Source organism: Bos mutus, chromosome 14 (genome assembly GCF_027580195.1).
Source record: "Bos mutus isolate GX-2022 chromosome 14, NWIPB_WYAK_1.1, whole genome shotgun sequence".
Lineage (NCBI taxonomy): Eukaryota > Metazoa > Chordata > Mammalia > Artiodactyla > Bovidae > Bos > Bos mutus.
Genome location: NC_091630.1, coordinates 40249175 through 40270104, shown reverse-complemented (window position 1 = coordinate 40270104; position 20930 = coordinate 40249175). Strand labels below are relative to the sequence as shown.

The window sequence follows — 20930 nt, the reverse complement described above, 5'->3', positions numbered from 1 at the left end:
CTGTGACCTGTTTGGAACCAGGCTGCACAGCCCCTCCCCAAGGCTCGTGTTACCAAAGTGACGGTAACCAAAACGAGATTATGGAGTAGACTGGACACAAGCAATATGCTTTAGGTATCACTGTCTACTGTCACCCCCAGATGGGACAGTCTACCTGTAGAAAAACAAGCTCAGGGCTACCACTGATTCTGCATTATGATGAGTTTTATAATTTTTTCATTATATATTACAATGTGATAATAATAGAAATAAAGTGCATAATAATTGTTATGTGCTTGAATCATCCGAAACCATCTCTCCCCCTAACCCCCAAACTGGTCTGTGGAAAAATTGTCTTCCACAAAAGCAAAAAGGTGCCAAACATGTTGGGTACTGCTAACGTAAAGGATGCAGGAAGATTAGTTTGCGAATAAATGCAAGTAAAAGGTGAGTGTTGTAAGAACATACAGAGTTAAAAGATGAAATATATTTTATAACAGGTAAAATGTAAGTGATTTTATAGGCATTGGAGGAGAGAAAAGGCAGGAGGGCACGGGAGGATTGAAGGAACAATAATAGGGGCACTAGTCGAGTATTCATGTTGGCAAAAGGACTCAGATAAAGAGATGGTAGTTGTGATGATATAGAAAGAGAAACTGAAGGAATTTATGTAGGATGACCTTGACATTCTCCATAAAGTCAATAGGCAAGGTTTTCTATGGAGAGTAAGAAGATGAAATAAGACTTAAGAAGTGCAAAACAATAAATTGTTGTTTTTAAGGATGGTAAACAGGTCAGCTAGAAAGGAGCAAAGAAATTCATGAGTAGCTTTGAGGTCACTTGTTGCCTAATTAGATACTGTAAATGTTTCCTCAAGCAAGGTAGCCTGTGTTTCTGGCTTTGTAACACTTTTAGGCTCGGATTTCTCATTACAAAGTTTTTTTGTTAGGTACTGTGGAAAGAAAACAAAAAGGATTTGAATCTGGCTGAAGGAAGAGAAGTAATAATACAATGAACTAGGTCATGAATTTACAAAAACAATATGAAGATATGCCCATGTCATTTAAGGAAATATAATCTTAAATGAAGGCATAAGGATCACAATTATCACATGACTGGGAGATCAGAGATGATGAATAGAGGAAAAACAGAATAATCATTAGTATCAAATGTTGGAAATTCTTGAACTTGAGAATTTGTATTATACACTGAAGATCAGGGACAATATAAAGAACTCCCCCCGACAAACATAGATGGGTTATTATTTCTAGTAGTATTAATCAAAAAGTTACTGTGAAAAACCATCAAAGACTAGCTGTTTTTTCCTCATGTTAGGCAAAATTCATTCTGCCAATACTTTGTCATTAAAAAAAAGTCAGTGCCTTGGATTTAGAATAAAAGAGGGTTTGACTTGGCAGCATTAATATGTGTCGGCATTATTGTGTGTTATAACTTAGTATACAAGATTACTTTTTAAAGTGTACTTTTGATAGGACACTATCCAAACTCTAATAACAATAAGGGTCCCATTATAGTAAATGGTATTCCAGAGCATGCAGTATCATAATCTAGTGCAGGAATTATAATTGTGCTTTAGCAGAGGAGGCTTTTGTGGAAATTTTCAAATTGTTGCTATTAATAGAGTGCTGTTCTTGATTTCTTTACTGTCACTCACTCCAAAGTGTCACCAGGAAATAAACCAGTTCAAGAAAAAGGGGGAATTAAAGTAGCCTTAAGTTCTGGCACCCTGTTCTAAGCTCCTGAGACTTATTTTGAAACCCTCTGATATGTGAAACTGGGTGGTTGTTTTTAGAAAAAGTTACTAGATTCTTCGTAAGCATGAATTAGATAAATAAGTAATACCTTATACAGGAAAAGAAAAAATGATAGTGCTTAGCATGGAAATAGCTGATATTTCCAAAATGTTTTAGGAATCAAAAAACTTGCTTAGTGAAGTTCTTTACTAAAGGGTTCCCTTCTCTGTAGTGTTGGTTGGACAGCTTTCTGTGACTGTGTAGATCAGCAGTACTCAAAATTTGGTCCCCCAACTCCTGCATGTCCCACAAACCCTTTAGGTCATTCCCTGAAATATTTCCAGTGGATTCACAAGTTCAAAATAATTTTCATACTAATACTGATGCTATTTGCCTTTTTCACTTAACTAACTGATGTTCGTTTGCAGTAATGGTGCAGAACCAAAGTGGGGAAAACTGCTGACACCTTAGCATGAATCAAGTCAGCAGCAGCAAACTCTGCTAGTAAGCCTGGTATTCTTCACCACCACACACTCAAGAGTTAGTATTTTTAAAATGCAAGATTTACCTAAGAATGTACATGATCAAACAGTAAAGATATATTAATATATTAAAAATATATACAATCGCCACCCTTGAGTAGAGGTCTTCTTAATATTCCATGGATGAACTGGTACATCACTAAAGCAGGTACCAACCACATGGCTGTCTTACGTATTTGTATGACTGCTTGGGTCAAGAGATGAATTTGCAACTTTTCTCATGAATCACCATTTTTACTTGAAAGACCTGACAAGCAAACTGTGGATTTTCAAACTTGGGTATTTGGCAGAGACTTTCTTGAAAATGAACAGAGTGAACTTGTCACTTCAAAAGAGGCAAAATCCCACTGTATCTGTTGCCAATGATAAAGGCTGAGCTTTCAAACAAAAATTACAATTTTAGAAAATGTGTTAGCTGCTCCTGTGAACTTGTCAGTTTCCCAATTCTTAAAAACTTTTCTGCTGAGATAGATGGCATTACTAACAAATGAAATATTGTATAATGATCTATGGTACCATTTGGAAATTTTGCGTAACCCAGTGAACCAATATTTTTCCAAATGATATTTTTTAAAACATATGTGGTCAAAAGATCCATTTAAAGTGCAAAGTAGACAATAGATTTTAATAAAGCAGTATGGGGAGCATATTGATATGGTTTTTAGATTCCCCATTTCAAAATTTAAATATCGACAATTATCTGAAAAAGCTATTAAAGTTCTCCTCACTTTTCCAACTAAGAAATCTGTGTGATGCCAGATTTTCTTCATATACTTCAACTAAAACAACATATTGAGACAGATTGAATGCAGAACCAGATATGAGAAACCAGATGTCTTTTATTAAGCCAGACATTTGCGAAACTAAGCCAGAGAATTTCAAAATGTAAAATAATGCCATTCTTCTCACTTTTTTTCTGGCTTTGGAAAATATATTTTATTTCACTAAAAATATATTATTTGTGGAAACATGTAATGGGCTTGTTATTTATATTTTAAGTCAATTAATAAATATTTAAAATTTTCAGTCTTAATTTCTCATATAGTAAATATTGACAGATGTAACCATATATACAAAATCTCATTGGCAGTCTCAATAATTTTTGAGAATATAATGGATATCTGAGACCAAAATGTTTCAGAAACACTAATGTATAGACCAAGCCCTAAGCACATAGTAAACTACTCAAGGACTTTTAACAATTTTAACACTATTTTATAAAGTAACAATTGGGAAGTCATGGAATTGCATTTATAAATGATAAATAGGAAGTATTTTCCTTCTGTTTTAAAAGCAATCATACCATTTATATTAGAAGACTTCAGTGCCTGTGATGACATTCTCTCCATTCTTTCTTCCAAGTCTGTGAGTCTCATTTCATGTGTCCCCATTTACAGGAGTAAAATTAGCATGTTATCCAGTCACCATTTGGCTCATGACTCAATGTCACTATAAAAATCATTTAAGCAGCTTCATAGACCCAACTTCTCTTAGGATACATCTGTGTGGACGCTTTAATTTGTTTAATATAGGAGACGTAAGTACAATCTATTTAAATCTATAAATTCCAGTAGGGTGAAATCTTCTGGTTTATTCTCTCAATTTGTGTAAATGATATTTAAAAGGATAAAGGGCATGAATAAAGGAAAGTCCAACGTGAATAATCTCACTTTAGAAATCCATTAGACAAAATAAAATTTAGAATACCAATATACTGTTTGCTTTGTTAAAAAAGGAGAGTGAGACTTTTTTAAGAAAACAAGATTATTTTTTAGTCATGAGTTTTGATTGAATTTTTAGATATCAATATTTAGAGACATGCTTTAAAATTTAATCTAATTTTAAACAGTACAATACTTAAATAATAAAATGTCTTTTCCTTTCTCTAATCAGACTTTGGATATTAGTATAAATATCTCTTGTGTATAACTAGAAAAAAGCATATTATATTTTATAGATATTAAATAAAAGAATATTATCTTTTCTAGACATGACAAAAATACTACAATTTTGTCATGTCTAGAAAATTCTAATTATAGCAACATAAACAGGAAGGTCTAATGAAGAATCAAGGCCCACCTTTGGTAAATTTTCCAAATTTTTTTCCAAGTTTATTTTATATAAGGCCAGAATATGTGCTCATTGCTACTCTGTTAAACTTCTACCAGCAGCAGACACTTATTAGATATTTTTTGTTGTCATTTTTGGGTGAATATCTGTCAGACAAAACATTTGGCAACAGTTTCCCCAGAATGTCTAAGCAAGCAAGAAGTCATTATACAGTGATTATAATGCTGTAAAAGTTATTTCCAGTCTCTGGTAGTCATTTCAATAAATTTAAGAGCTGTGTCTAAATGTTTAGTTGGATGTGGAAAGATAGCTGCTATGCATGTAAAAATTACTGTTTTGAGCACCTAATGGAAACTCACTAAGGAAGTGTAATCATGGAGAGAGGGAAAAAAAGATCTAGTTTCTAGCATCTATATAGCTTATTTCAAAATGTAATTACATTCTTCCTTCATGTATTTACATACGCATTATTTGTCAGCTGTTGTTTTTTTAGTGAAAAATAAGTTTATTGTCTAGAGTAAGAAAATGTAAGAAGAGTGGTATACTACTTTACAATAATAACTATTATATTAATGATTATAATGGGTGCCATAACTGAATGCCCAAGTACTTAGTTTCTGAGGTTTATAATTGGATGCACATCAGTCTAGCAAATATATTTCATAAATGCTTAAGGAGAAGAAAAGTTTACAGAAGTACTCTCTTAAAATTCTCATTATTGTCTTTACTCAATCCAATTGAGAACTAGGCATACACATTTCAAATGTGAACACAATATACATGTATCAATACATCTCTCATAACCCTGTTTCTTCTTCCATGAGCTCATTTTTTTTAGGAGTACCATAATGAAAATTCAAATTAAGTCATTGGCTCCCCTCTTACAAGTAGAATTACCACCATCCCTAGGAATTAACATCCCCAGATATATATATCATAGCATAGTACACCTTTTAATTCATATCTTCTCATGGAAAATGTCACCACTTTTTTGTGTCTCGCTCTGATATTTCAAATCTTGTTAAATCTGTTACCAGAAATGTGAATTAGAAGTAAACTCCTACATACATGAGTATTACTATGACAGTCTATATTTAAATCCCATGGATGGAGGAGCCTGGTAGGGTGCATCATGGGGTCGCTAAGAGTCGGACACGACTGAGCGACTTCAATTTCACTTTCACTTTCATGCTTTGGAGAAGTAAATGGCAACCCACTCCAATATTCTTGCCTGGAGAATCCCAGGGACGGGGGAGCCTGGTGGGCTGCCATCTATGGGGTCGCACAGAGTCGGACACGACTGAAGCGACTTAGCAGCAGCAGCATATTTGAAAAAATGATAATGACAAAAAACAAGGAACTTTATTGCAGAATACAATACTTTTTATGCAAAACTCACAGACCTAGGTTTAAGCCATAGTTCTGTGCTCCATTTAGCAGTCACTTAACATCCCTGAAACTTACTTTGATCAATTAAAAAAAAGATTTTTTGCCTGTTTCATAGCACTGTTATTACATGAGAAATAATAGCGGTTGTGCTATTTTTAAAGCCTATGTTTTAAAAAGTCATAAGGAGACTCAGAATGAAAGACAATAACAATGGATGTGAGATTAACTTATTCCTGTAACTCTTTTTATCAGATATATTTTCTGGATATAAGAAGATCAATGACTGATTCTTAATTTCCACAGCATGTGTCCTTATTTCAAAACATGACCATAGAAAGATATCTGTAAAGATATCCAATTATACATCTTTAAAGTAACATAGAAACTAAGTACTATGTTTGTTAATGGTGGTTAAGTAAGTAATGAAAATATTGTTATATTTAATGGTACTGAATTACTTCAAGGTCAAAAACTATCCAAATTCGTAGCTTACCCATAGACAAGCAACCTTGTAGAACAGAAAGAGTGGACTGGGAATTTGCAGACCTTCATTCCAAACAATTAATTATGTGAAAATTGGCAGATAACTTGAACTCTCTGGTCTTCAGATTTTTCATCTATAAAACTTTCCAGAGTTTTAGAATTTGGTAATTTAGTGTAGGGCTTCCCTGGTAGCTCAGACAGTAAAGAATCTGCCTGCAGTGCAGAAGACCTAGGTTCCATCAGGAGTAGGGATGTGCTCTGTGGCTACTGATGAAAGGTTATCAATATATTTCTTCTTCATTATTCGTTCTTTTCAACATACTTTTATTCAGCACTTATAACGTGCTAACGGCTCTACTAGGAATACTTTGCAGTTAAAATATTAACAAAATGCAGTTCCTGTCTTGTCAGAACTTGTGATATGTCTAGAAGGTGAATCAACCATAATGCTAGTTAGAATTTTAGTGCTCTTCAGTTCAGTTCAGTCGTTCAGTCGTGTCTGACTCTTTGCGACCCCATGAATCGCAGCACACCAGGCCTCCCTGTCCATCACCAACTCCCAGAGTTCACTCAGACTCACGTCCATTGAGTCGGTGAGGCCATCCAGTCATCTCATCCTCTGTCGTCCCCTTCTCCTCCTGCCCCCAATCCTTCCCAACATCAGAGTCTTTTCCAATGAGTCAACTCTTCACATGAGGTGGCCAAAGTACTGGAGTTTCAGCTTTACCATCATTCCTTCCAAAGAAATCCCAGGGCTGATCTCCTTCAGAATGGACTGGTTGGATCTCCTTGCAGTCCAAGAGATTCTCAAGAGTATTCTCCAACACCACAGTTCAAAAGCATCAATTCTTCGGCGCTCAGCTTTCTTCACAGTCCAACTCTCACATCCATACATGACCACTGGAAAAACCATAGCCTTGACTAGACGGACCTTTTTTGGCAAAGTAACATCTCTACTTTTCAGTATGCTGTCTAGGTTGGTCATAACTTTCCTTCCAAGGAGTAAGCATCTTTTAATTTCATGGCTCTTAAACAGGCACAAATCAGGGCCCATGGGAATACTAACTGATGAGATAGGGGAAAGAAAACAAAGAGAAGATGGGATTTGGCTGAATTTTGATGGCTAAATCCATTTCAATAGGCAAGTTTGGGGATTTCCCTGGTGGTCCAGTGGTTAAGATTATGCTCCCAATGCAGGGGGCATGGGTTCAATTCCTGGTCAGGATGATTAAGACCATGCATGCTGCCCTCTCCCCCACCCCAAAAAACAAGCAGACTAACAGACTTGAACAAATGCACCATCAGAGAAGATCTGGGAAGATAAATGTATTATTCTGTAACATACAAAGTGTGAGAGTGAGTGGTTAAAGTTAATGCACCAGAAGTGGGTTCTTCCCAGGTTATGGGAAAACTCAGCACTAATCCTGGTGAGAGTTTTTCTTATGTTTTACAGAGAATAATTATAAGTGACATCAAATAAAAACCAACATGACTTGGCAAATGATTAGACATGGATATTAAGTAAAGAAATAACTAAAAAATTGGGGTAGCAAAAAGTCAGACATGACTGAGCAACTAAGCACAGCATAGCACATGGTCAACATGGGGTATTAATGAAGCAGATTTTCTCTATTTGTGTGTTTTATTATTGTCTAACTTTTTCTTATTGAATTTGAAATGTTTGCAAAACCAAGTGGAAGTCCCTATTCAGCAGCCAGTTCCTCATGTGTGTGAGGAGCTTGGGAGAACATTCTATATAGAAGATGCATACTTTTTTTTTTTTTTAAGATGCATACTTTTGTATTATCCATAGTGAGAAATTAGAAGCATTGAAATTAGATGAGTTATTCAAGTCAGTAAGTAAACAAGGTCAATGACTGATTCTAAATCTCCACAAAATGTGCCCTTATTTCTAAAGATGACCCTAGAAAGGGAAATCTGTAAAGAATACAAAAGTCAAATGGGATGGAACCAGGACAGTATGAAAGCTAAGTAAGTGACAGCTGTTGTTTTTTTCTTTTTTAATCAGTACTTTTCCACCATGTGCCAAACACTGTGTTAGGCTCTTGAGATACATAATCCAAGTAAATTTTCATGATCATCATGGGAACTAAGTATATTATCATATCTATAAATAAAGAACTGAGTACAGAGGGATTAGACATGACATAACAAGTAAATGGAAACTCTAGACTCAAATACAGATACATCTGATTCCTATTTTGCCCCTATACCTTTTAATTTGTGCTAGGGGAGAGTTTTGAGGAGAATGTAACTAGCAGTATCATGTCACAGAGAGCTCAAACAGGATGGACCCTCACAAGAACCTTGAAGCAGTTATTTAATGTTAATACAGATCATTTAGTGATCTGTAAGAAAGTAGTCTCTGTAAAAATAATAATAATAATAATAATCCTATACAAAGGCCAGTGGAATAGAAAAATTCTAAAGGTTGGGTCAAGAAAAATGAGAAAATAAAAGTAGCCGAACCCTTCTGATAAGTTTGATGAAGGAAAGAGAAGGTAGTGCAGAGATGTATGAAGGTTGAGGAAAGGGTATTGAGTTGAATGGTTGGTTCAGTTTTTTAAGTAAGGTAACACTTGAACATGCTTATAAACTCAAAGAAGAAATCCAGAGGAGAAAAAAGACACAAATTACCGAGGGTGGGGGTGTAGGGGATGGATTCAGCAAGGTCCTATTGGAGGTAATAAGAAATAGAAACAATTTGTCATTGTTGTTCAGTCGCTAAGTCGTGTCTGCCTCTGTGACTCCATGGACCGTAGCACTCCAGGTTCCTCTGTTCTCCACTGTCTCCTGGAGTTTACTCAAATTCATGACCCTCGAGTCAGTGATGCCATCCAGCCATGTCATGCTCTGTTGCCCTCCTCTCCTGTCTTCAATCTTTCCCAGCATCAGGGTCTTTTCCAATGAGTCAGGTTTTCACATCAGGTGGCCAAAGTATTGGAGCTTTAGCTTCAGAATCAGTCCTTCCAATGACTATTCAGGTTTGATTTCCTTTAGGATTGACTTGTTTTGTCTCCTTGAAGTTCAAGGGACTCTCAAGAGTTCTCCAGCATCACCATTTGAAAGTATCCATTCTTTAGTGCTCAACTTGTTTATGTTCCAACTTTTACATCTGTACATGACTACCAGAAAAACCATAGTTTGACTATACAGATCTTTGTCAGCAAAGTGATGTCTCTCCTTTTTGATATGCTGTCTAGGTTTGTCATAGCTTTCCTTCCAAGGAGCAAACATCTTTTACTTTCATAGAACCAGTTGCTGCTAAGTCACTTTAGTCGTGTCCGACTCTGTGTGACCCCATAGACGGCAGCCCACCAGGTTCCCCCGTCCCTGGGATTCTCCAGGCAAGAACACTGGAGTGGGTTGCCATTTCCTTCTCCAAAGCATGGAAGTGAAAAGTGAAAGTGAAGTTGCTCAGTCGTGTCCGACTTAGCGACCCCATGGACTGCAGCTTACCAGGCTCCTCCATCCATGGGGTTTTCCAGGCAAGAGTACTGGAGTGGGGTGCCATTGCCTTCTCCTCATAGAATCAGTAGCATGCCTTAAAAAAGAAAGCAGCTAGTTTATCTAGAAAAAAAAATAGTGATTTGCAGAGAAGTATATTTGAGATAGGAAAAAAATTAAGAGAACTTGTAACAGATATTCTAATCTTTTCCAAGAAGAAAGATTCAGTCATCTCTTAAGGCAGGTAGTATCTGGTTGTGTGGAGTAGAAAGGGTTTGAAATGCTTCCCACAGAGAGCAGCATAGTGAAGAGTCAACCACAGTGAAACAAAAGAATTTCTGCACAACTCATATACAAATAATTGAGTAAAAAATGTTTAGTTGAGCCAATTGGCACAATTTTGTGGCTTTTTCTGGTAACACTCAGTCATCAAGTAATGAGATCAAGGAAAGTGCACCGTGCTGTTTTCCGGGTGATGTTTAGGAACGTCAGGGTGACAGTAGAGCAAAGGCAGTTCTTGATGCTAATAAGACACTGCATGAAGTGGCGGGCAGTTGATCCACACTGCGCTAAGAGGAAACGAAAAGGAAAGAAGGTTAAAGAAATTAAAGATATGACCAGTGTGAAGAATAGATTCATTGAGAGTAAGGGGAAAAGAAAAAAAAAAAAACATGGTAATGGTCACAGAAGGGAATTCCAAATTCAAGATTCTATAAATGATAGAGTTTTGAATGATCATTTTTTTTTAAACTCTCACTTCAAGTGTCACTACTGATTATGTCATCCAGCTGTCCTGCTTTACTTATTAGAAAATGGAAGGCCAGAAGGTCAAGTGATTTTTTTTTTTTTTACTATCAGTCCATGACCCAATGGCAAAGCCAGGACTAAACCTAGGCTCTTCTGAGAAGCATTTGGAGATTTTATTAAATCTCCATTAAATCACATTGGCATAAAGAAGAATGGTAAATATAGTCAAGTGATTGGAAACCAATGTTATCCATAATATAGTCACAGTAAAATGTGCAGTATTCATATTTTGCCTATTTCAAAGCTTGCATTATGCTCTTCCCTTTTTCCTCTTTCAGCTTGCTCTTACAGGAGAGATTTCCCCAGATTAAATTAATAGCTCTCTAGTTACACACCGGAAGAAGAACTAAGTCTTAAGGAAGGTGCTTGACTACCATCCCGAACTGCACTGTAAATGGCATCTATGTATTTCAAAGTGACATTTATTTATTTCAGCATGTCCATGATGGGTTCCACAATTTTAGCTTCTTCTGCATTTCATATATTTTGAAAAATTTCCTTTCTCTTGATTATTGGTTATGCGTTTTTAAACTGTCATCAAATGTACTTTGAATCTCTAGGAGTAGGAGAGAAATCGTGTTATTTTAAAATTCTGTTTAAACAAAATCAATCCAACAGAAATTCATTATTCATATCTTAATATTCATCTGCCATTGACCTTCAGGAAAAGATATGGGTTTTTAACATAGAAAATGAACTTAAAGACTTAACATTGGTGATCTTTTGTAATTACATGTATCTCATATTCTACTTTGAAAATATTCCTTCATTAAATATTTAAGTATGTGTGTTACCATGTCTGTTTGGGAAAACTCACTTTCATTGACTCCTTTTTAAATTTGAAGGTTTTGTTTCAAAGATTCGATCAAGAAAGATTATTCTTCTTCTCAAGGAACGGCTTACCAAGGGGGCAACGAGGGCGCTATCCTCCTGTACTGAGTGGGAGAAGTATTTGATCATTGGTGTAGTTTAGCATTGCTGGTGCCTGGTGATAATAAAAAGCAAACTGGATTTTGGCCAGTCTTGTTATTGCTCTTAGATTCTCTGCAAGCAACACCCTTGCTTACTACTTACCTCTAGGATGGAACTCTTCCCTTCCACTCCCACCACCTTAGTATGCTACTGATCTCAAGTTCTCCTCTCTGGGGCTGAAGACTGACTAAAATGATATTAGAGAAGGAGAATTTTATGATCTAAACCAGGTGTCCACAAACTGTGTGCTCAGTTGCTCAGTGTATCCAACTGTTTGTGACCCCATGGACTGTAGCACACCAAGTTCCACTTTCCATGGGATTTTCCAGGCAAGAATACTGGAGTGGGTTGCCGTTTCCTACTCCAGCGGCACAAACTATGGCATGCAGGCCAAATCTGGCCGTATGCCTATTTATATAAATACAGTTTGTTTATTACTTTTATTTAATGTATTCTTTCTGGCTGCTTTTGCATTACAACTACAGAGTTGAGTAGTTGGATAAAGACTATGTACTCTCCACACCTAGAATAGTTACTATCAGGCTCTTCACAGAAAACGTTCCCTGACTATCAGTAACCAAAGTATTACTTGATTTGTAGACATGTAAGCAAGACAGTTATTTCACATTCATATTATAGGCCAATAATTTAACAAGTGTTTTTATTAAGTGTTTACCATTGTCCACCATTACATTTACCTATCAATTTTTCTCTTTTTGTAGCCCCTGCTATGTGGATATTTGTTAGCAATGACTGATGTGGAAACTACATATGCAGATTTTATTGCTTCAGGAAGAACGGGTAGAAGAAATGCAATACATGATATCCTGGTTTCCTCTGCAAGTGGCAACAGCAATGAATTAGCCTTGAAATTAGCAGGTCTTGATATCAACAAGACAGGTGAGTTGTTTGACGTCTGTGAAAATGGAGTGATTTGCAGCATTTCACTAAGCAGGATTAAGGCATGAAAAAAAAACACCTTTGGAAGTAACCTAATAGAGTCATAAACAGTTTTATATATAAGGTAAGGTAAGAGGCAGGTACTAATCTCTTAATCACGCCCACTCTGCTATACAGTTTCTTACACAGATGCAGAGGCCTTAATCTGATTTTACTAATGCAATCAATGAAACACATGAGTTTTTTAAAAAATCCTCATCTCTATAAAAGCTCTTAAATATCTTATGAAGAACATTTAACAAAGCTGGAGCTAGGACAATACTGGCCACCTCTAACATTTAACAACATAGATGTTTAACAAGATTCACAGGTGAGTCTGACAGACCTCAATTTCAAGAACCATTTCAAAATAAAAGGGTCTCCAGGACCATTTTTGTTGAGAATGGAAGTAAAATAGTTGGTTACATAAACAAGTTTTAGGTAAGAAGTTCTTTTAGTTTTCCTTGAATCATAGACTGAGTTTGAAAAGCTGTCATATTATCGGGCCCCAAAGTCCTACCCACCAAATCTAACTTTACCAATGAAAAAGTAAAACAAGTTTGACATGTCAAAATACTTCTGAATCCCCTGATAGTTCTTCCATCCATAGCTTTTGCAAGTATCAACGCTGAATGTATTCTCTGAAAAAAAAAATGTGCAAAAAATCTTTTAAAGTAAAATGCAGTTCATGATTAGGGAACCACTGATCAATTTCTGACTCATGATAACAACTTGATATTGTTGTTGTAACCTCTATGCTATTAGAATTTTTATGCAAAGCCTTCCAGTTATAGTATTGGAAAACTGAGTCAGAATATACACATATGAATGAAATAGCTCGGCAATATTATCTTAAAATGCTTAGGGACAGAACTTTATTCAGTGATTACAGGTCAGCAAGTTATACCTTGGTCTTTTCAAATTCAGGTTGAAAATAAAACCATAACAATCACTTCTATGGAGCACACAGACTGAAGTATATTTTAGTTTTCATTGTTTCTCTATCTTTACTACTGGGAGTTAATTTTTAAAAGTAACTGCTAACTCTGAGAAAGCCTGCAAGGAATCATTCCAATTTGGTGGCATAAAGAAGTAGATATATTTTTTCCATCAATCTTTGAGAATTTGTTAATCTTTTTCATTAAATTTGTATTCTATATAAATATTCTATTTTAAATAATCTACATTAATTTAGCCACTCTTAACATGAGGATATTTTTATTCATAGTGTAGTTTAATTTATTTTTGTTGTTGTTTTCACTGAAATTAAGACCCATTAGCCACAAGACCTTTCTTATACCAGAGATTATAGTCTCAATATACATTATGTTAAAATTTAAATAAATCAAATTTTTTATATACATAAATACATTTGTATTTGATGTTAATATACTATAATTGAATATTAATAATTTAAAATAACTCAGAAATCTTTATGCTTCCAGATGTTAAAATATTTCTACATGTTAATTGCAATTCAGTGGGCTCTGAAAGAATTTTGTTTCTCTTAAAAATCACAAAGTCCAGATTAAGGCAAAGTATAAATAGCACTGACTTTGTTATTCTAAATACAAAGACCTAAAAATAATAACTATGACCAAAAGTCTAAAATAATTAAAAAATGACAATTGTACGGTGACAAATTAAATAACACTAGCTGAGAATAGTATGGGACTTCCTCTGTAGTTCCTGAATATTTCGGCTTCTTTTTAAGTTTGTGTTCAACAATATTATTGTCTCATGTTTATCTTGATTTGTTAACAAGCATCTATTTAGCCACAGCTCTGTGTCTGCAGCATTATGCTGAGCCCTGAGAAGTGTCCCTGGATACCCAGAAAGTCCCAAGCCCCATGGAGTCAAGATCCTCATCTTGTATTTATGCAGTCACTTTCATCTTTAATATTCTACTGTCTTGCATCCTCCCTAATATGACTTCTTTCTTTTGGTTGCCACGAGCTTCTCCTGTTTATCAAGTTCTTATTTCATATGATAATCTACACATCTCAGGTTCGGCTATCTGCATACCTTGGGGGCTTCCTCATTGCTCTAATAATGAAAATAGTACATGAACATTCTATATAATGTGTCATATTTTTGAAACTCCTTTAGAACAGAATATGATTTTTATGTGGAAAAACTGCTTTAAATTTCCCTAAAGTATGGTGTGGGCTTCCCTGGTGCCTCAGACAGTAGAGAGAAGCCACCTGCAATTCAGAAGACTGGGTTCCATCCCTGGGTCAGAAGATCCCTTGGAGAAGGGAATGGTTACCCACTCCAGTATTCTTGTCCAGAGAATGCCATGAATAGAGGAGCATGGCGGGCTAATGAGGTTGCAAAGAGTCGTACACGACTGAGCGACTAGGCACAGCACAAAGTATGGTGTATGGTGAGGTGTCTTATATGTACTTGTTAAGCATAAAGGAGAAATTGCCCTCAATGTTTCCAGCTAAATAATGGACAGCCTACTTACCTCTATGAATTTGAGTTAGGCTAATAAATTCTTAGTAAAAATTTGCAAGACCTCCAAATATTTTGTCTGCTAAGCCATGGTTACTTAGTAAACACGTGTAAATATTTAAATCTTTGAATCAAGAATTGCCTGCAGCTTGCACCCATTAAGGTAACCCAATATGAGGAGAAAGCATTTTTTCATTTTGGTGTTTAGATTGTTGCTAAGGGTGCAATTATGAAGGTGGTTTTATTGGATTTGTACATAAGTTCCATCAGGGCAGGCCAGAGGCCATCATAACTATGCAACTAGGGGGTAACCACCTGACATGATGTCCTTCCACTGTTGTTTTTAATTTAAATTAATTAAACCTCTGAGAAGTCAGCTAGGTTATCATCATGTGTTCAAAATAATATAAAACACAATTTTAAAATATTTCTTAAAATAAGACAGTCAAGCATCAAAAGGTAAGCTTGTTCCCCACTTCTTATTTCTGCCTAAAGACACATTTGATTTCTGTAACCAGCGAAATTACAAGTGCCATGCCATGACCTAGCCATGAGATTTCCCAGCTATTTATCAAAAGCATAGAGCATCACTAATCACTTTAAAAACTCAGTTATTTTTTGCCTTTTTGAGCCACGCTCTCCCAGAACCAGAATTAGTCTGCCCTTGAAACATTTAGGGGTTCTGAGGTGGCGCTAGTGGTAAAGAACTTGCCTGCTAATCCAGGAGACGTAAGAGAAATGGGTTCAATCCCTGGGTTGGGAAGATCCCCTGGAGGAGGGTATGGCAACCCACTCCGGTATTCTTGCCTGGAGAATCCATGGACAGAGGAGGATTGTGGACTACAGTCCATGGGATCGCAGTTGGACATGACTGAAGCGGCTTAGCACTGGCACTGAAAACATTTAAGCTGTTTTCTTTCTTTTTAATATTTATTTATTTATTTGTATATTTTGGCTGTGCCAGGTCTTAATTGAGGCATGTGGGATCTTTAGTTGCCACATGCCCAGGGATTGGACCAGGAATTGAACCCGAGCCCCCTGCATTGGGAGCATGGAGTCTTAGCCACTGAGCCACCAGTGGCTAAGTCCTATGGGAAGTCATAAGCTGTTTTCTTAATGGGCCGTTGATTACTAAGAAAATGTACTTTGTATGAGGATTTCAGAATAGAGGATTTCTAAAATTTCCAAAAAGGTATGTTGAGAGTCAGTAAATAAAAGCAGTCATTTTTATTTTGCCTTTATCCTTGTTTATGTCTCTAACAGAAGGGGAAGAAGATGCACAGCGAAATTCAACAGAACAAAGTGGGGAAGCCCAGGGAGAAGCAGCAAAATCTGAAAGTTAACACTCCACTTTGACCTTCTTCAACACCTGACGATGTCTCCAATCTCCAGGCCTGGCTGGAATGCATTTATGTCCAAGAGTGAAAAGGGGAAGAAGAAAATGGCTGTACTGCTTTGCAGGAACCTGCTTGTTCTGTTAAAAGTGGGGGCAGAGGCTGTGGCTGCAGACAGACTTTTCTCTACCTCTGGCATTAGCAATGGTTGAAATCATGTGGCTTGTGTTTGGATGTCATTTTTGTATGGATCCTTTCACCTGACCATATGATGAAATGCTTGTAGAGAGTAGCAGTGATCTAGATGATGATTCTTCCTGTAGCATCTGGCCCCTCACAATGTCAGAGGATTTAATTGTGTCTAATAGCAAAGGGTTGGTTGAACCCCAGAGTTTAAATATCTCTGGCCTGAGTATTCACCCAGTAAAAGAACCATCCAGAAAGTACTGTTTTTAGCATTATGTATCTGTGTGTTCCTGCTTTGTTATTTACACTGTTTTGTATTGTACAATATAGATGCTCAGCACTGCCCCCCTTCTCCGATTGCTTATGAAAAACAAAAATGATGCACATTACTGTGAATTTTTATACCACTCATTTTTTAAAGGGCTGCCTAAAAATTCTGCTCCATAGCGTGGTGGTGTACACAAGATAGGACACACTTTTTTTTAAAACAATCTGTCCCCTCAATTCACTGCTGATGAATTAAGTCTAACAGATTCATCAGGACTCCTTTGCTTATTATACAGACATTTGAAAATATCCATTAATGTGAATATTACCTGAATTCAGTCTGTTTGGTGTCTGCACAGACCAGAGTTCAGTCTGCAAATTTTGTCTTATTCCCAAATGGAGAACTTTTTCTGACTAATATTTTTATTTCAAATTGTGAGAATTTTTGAGAACTGGGGATATGGGAACGAGAATAGAAAAAATACTAAGCACTGGAAATAGTTTCTTCTCTGGAATCAAATTTCTTACAGTGCTGTATGATACTACTAACATTTGGAGGACAGCTTATCTCCATGGAGCTGAAAAACATGGAGAAAATGACCTTGCAATCATGTGGACACCAATCACAAAAGTAAAGCCCTTGTGTTGTATTTTTCATGTCTTTTTTCAGCCCTATCAGATCCAAATGTTATTATGCACTTTTTAATGTTTGTAAACTTTTACTAATAATTAGTGTGAATTGCATTCTGATACAATAATAATCATCATTAGAAGCTGACGAAATCCTTATTAATACTGTTGATGGCCTCTGCTGTGTTTTGACATCGTGTTTCTTAAATGGAAAGTTTCTATGAGCTGTGTAATCCCTCTGGTCAGTATTATGCAATCATTTCTCAGTGGTAATAAATAAGGCACCAGTGATATGCCAATGGCTCATGAATTACTGGACACATAGCAGGCAAAAGGAAGACCTTTACAATAAAGACCCACTTAACTGTCCTCAAGGTCTTAGATACCATTCCATATGAAATAGTTTAAGCAGCTTTTCAATGGGTAATCTACCTGGATACACCAGGAACTCAGCCGTCCTTTGTAGTTACATGAAGGATGCAAGGTAAGTTTGCCCTCATCTCTCTCTACAGTACTTTCTGAATGAGTGGGATAGGGACATGGATATCACTTGGTCCTCAAGCATATAGTAAAAAAAAATTAACAGTGTAAGTCTTTGAGAAAATAGGAAAGATTAAATTTTAGAGTACTTCCTTCTGCTTAACCCAATAGGATCCAAAATATCCAGTTAATATTCAAGCACATCCACCTATTTTACACTCACAAGTGGAAAAAGAAGCTCCTGAAGCTATTGTAGACAATTTCTGGTAGTCCGTTTAACACATTCAACCCATACAATCACTTTTACAGTATCCTTATTTATTATACTCAGATTTTTTGTGAATGTAGGTAAAGTTCTCTCCATCCTTAAAATTGTGGAATTCCAAAATTGATTTCATGTGATTTTGTAAAGTTTAGGACTAGTGCTGAGTATATGTGGAGGATTTCTATTCCTGTGTGATATATTATTATTAATGCATGTGGTATCATGCTTGTCTTTGAATATCTATAGTTGCTAAATTGTGAAGTCATATGGAGCTTTTGAATTATTTTTGACCTCTTACTGCTACTTTGTATGCTATATTCAAACCCAGAAAAAAACCCCTATATTCCCAAGCCAGAAAATTACCAAAAGATTCACATCCTAAAACGTTGCTCAGCAAAAGTTCATATGATCTTCCAAGTTTTACCATAATATCTTTTACTTGAAAGTCAATAATATACATGGAATTGATACTTTAAGGAAAGAATAGGGAAAGAAGGAAAGAGTAGAAAACTAAGACATTGATCTGATAATACACATTGAATGCCTGTTAACCAACTGATTTTATGCTATTCACTTCACCAGCACATATTCTCCCATTTAATCCTCAAACAATTCAGTTAAAGAGGTACTATTACTCCATTTCACAAATCAGGAAATTAAGATTGAATAAGGTATAAGTTTTACAAACTTAAAAAGCTAATAAATGATGAAATAAAAATTGAACCTGTGTTTAACTCCTGAGAGTTTTCTACTACACATGCCATAAATCTGAAGCCAGTTACAGAGCATGTTTATCTGGAAGGGAACTTTTAGGGGTGGACCAGATCCATCTTCATATTTTAGAAGAGGAAATAGTCCTGAAAAGGCATTTGTTTTTCTCAAGGTTACCTAGATGAGCAATAACATAGATGTGAATAGCAATTGTATTTTTAAAAAATAATAATAAATTTAATTAAAACATTTTTTGAGTTATTCTTCCCAAAAGACATTTTTTCCTGAAATAAAGTCTGCTAACTTAGCATGGTTTAGATTTTTTATGTTCCATGCTACTCATTTTGTTTAACTAGAAATGTGAAAATTTCAGGTTTTCAACTGATGTGCAACAGGTGTAAACTTTTCAAATTTACCCTTTGTCAGTTTTAAGCATCCTGGGCTGACATATTGATATCATAAATTCATAGAAATGGTTTTCAGCAGATAAGAGGCAGGAAACCTCCAATTTTTAGGTAGCACCCCTAGAGCTGTGCACAGTAAATGCTCGACACCTGTGTCTTACTGAGACACAGTGGAAATGCACTGGTTTAGAACATAAATGATATTGTTCTCTCTGGAGAAGCAATAAGAGGTAAAGAAATGTAACTGCAGGCAGTGGTTTCTGACTGAAGTCACTAGTAATAGGGTGGAAATGTCTAATCATCAAGTGAAAACAGGAAAGGAACTATGTCTATGATGTCTTAATAGGCCCTAAACTGTTCTTTAATTATGAGTGGCAGTCTCTGAAGTCATTTGTGAGCTTGTATGACTTTTGTATTTAGCGATGTTGCATGCTCACATACTTGATATTAAAAATAATACATTTTTCTGAAATGTACGCAGTCTATTAAGAGTATTTATTGAACACACATTATGTACACGATGCTCCGGAAAGTGCTGCGGGTGACAGAGGAGAAGGCCAAAGCTCAGTCATCCTATGGTGGACGTACCCAGCATTCCAGCCCCACTTTTCCTGGCCTCTACGCCAATAACGTTCACCTGCATCCCATGCTGGTAGCCCACTTCCTGGACTTCATCACCTATCAGAGACATCCCACCTCTCCAAATATTGAACTCCAACAGCACTGCTGTCTTCTTACTTGCTCACCTGCAGGACAGTGGTTTTCAATCAAAATAAACACAGATGTTTTTCAGAATCATCTTTAAGTTTTTACAGGGCTCCCTCCTCTCTCTGCACACACGCAGATACATTTATGCACAAATACCTTCTTCTCCTTGGAAACATTCCCTGTGAGAGTTTGATATCTTTTTCCTTCCCTCCCACCCCCACCTCCACACTTTAAGAACCACTTATCTAGAAGAAGTTCAAGGTTTTCTGATGAACCCACCCTGTTCACTGAAAAACTAAAATGAATCAACAAGAAGGAAGAAAGAATGCTCACAGACACATAGGGTTTTACTATATTATGGATAACAGGATAGAAGAGCAAAAAGTATAACTCTTATCTTAGTGTTGCTTTCTTTTCAAAGTATTTTTCCCACATACAGAGACCAGGGCAGGGCTTAGGAGAAAACAAGCACCAAATAGCACTCAGCCTGAATTCAGGCAAAGATATAAGCCAAAGGCAGTAAAGGGTGTGTATCTTTAAGTTCTTCTTACTCAGGTCACCAGGATAAAATAACTACATAGGAATTTGGGACAAAATACTAGCAAACAATGCAACCGGTTTGCGTTAGTCTCTCGTGTCTCTTGTAAATGTTTTGCATCTGTCTAGTCCAGTACTTTTGCCTGGAAAATTCCATGGATGGAGGAGCCTGGTAGGCTGTAGTCCATGGGGTCGCTAAGAGTCAGATATGACTGAGCGACTTCACTTTCACTTTTCACTTTCATGCATTGGAGAAGGAAATGGCAACCCACTCCAGTGTTCTTGCCTGGAGAATCCCAGGGACGGGGTAGTCTGGTGGCTGCCATCTATGGGGCCACACACAGTCGGACACGACTGAAGTGACTTAGCATAGCATAGCATAGTCCAGGATATCGGAGAAGGCAATGGCACCCCACTCCAGTACTCTTGCCTGTAAAATCCCATGGACAGAGGAGCCTGGTGGGCTGCCGTCTATGGGGTCGCACAGAGTTGGACACGACTGAAGCAACTTAGCAGCAGCAGCAGCAGTCCAGGATATGGGGGTTTGG

General features: G+C 36.5%; 1 protein-coding gene and 1 long non-coding RNA gene across 4 annotated transcripts in view; one reads left to right on the top strand and one right to left on the bottom strand.

Annotated features, from left to right (window-relative positions):
• Positions 1–17570, top strand: part of PKIA (cAMP-dependent protein kinase inhibitor alpha) — a 97911-nt gene extending 80341 nt beyond the window's left edge. The window contains exons 1-3 of one of the 2 annotated variants that reach the window (XM_005898585.3): positions 3662–3812; positions 12187–12364; positions 16124–17570. In XM_005898585.3, coding sequence (XP_005898647.2) covers positions 3711–3812; positions 12187–12364; positions 16124–16203 — 360 coding nt within the window. In that variant the 5' untranslated portion in view covers positions 3662–3710 and the 3' untranslated portion in view covers positions 16204–17570. Of the gene's footprint in view, positions 1–3661; positions 3813–12186; positions 12365–16123 lie in introns of those variants that run through there. The other variant, XM_070382216.1, reaches the window with a different exon arrangement.
• Positions 9229–20930, bottom strand: part of LOC138990693 (uncharacterized) — a 59051-nt gene continuing 47349 nt past the window's right edge. For both annotated transcript variants that reach the window (XR_011466756.1, XR_011466755.1), the window contains exon 4: positions 9229–10254. This is a non-coding gene — a long non-coding RNA (uncharacterized lncRNA). The remainder of the gene's footprint in view (positions 10255–20930) is intronic.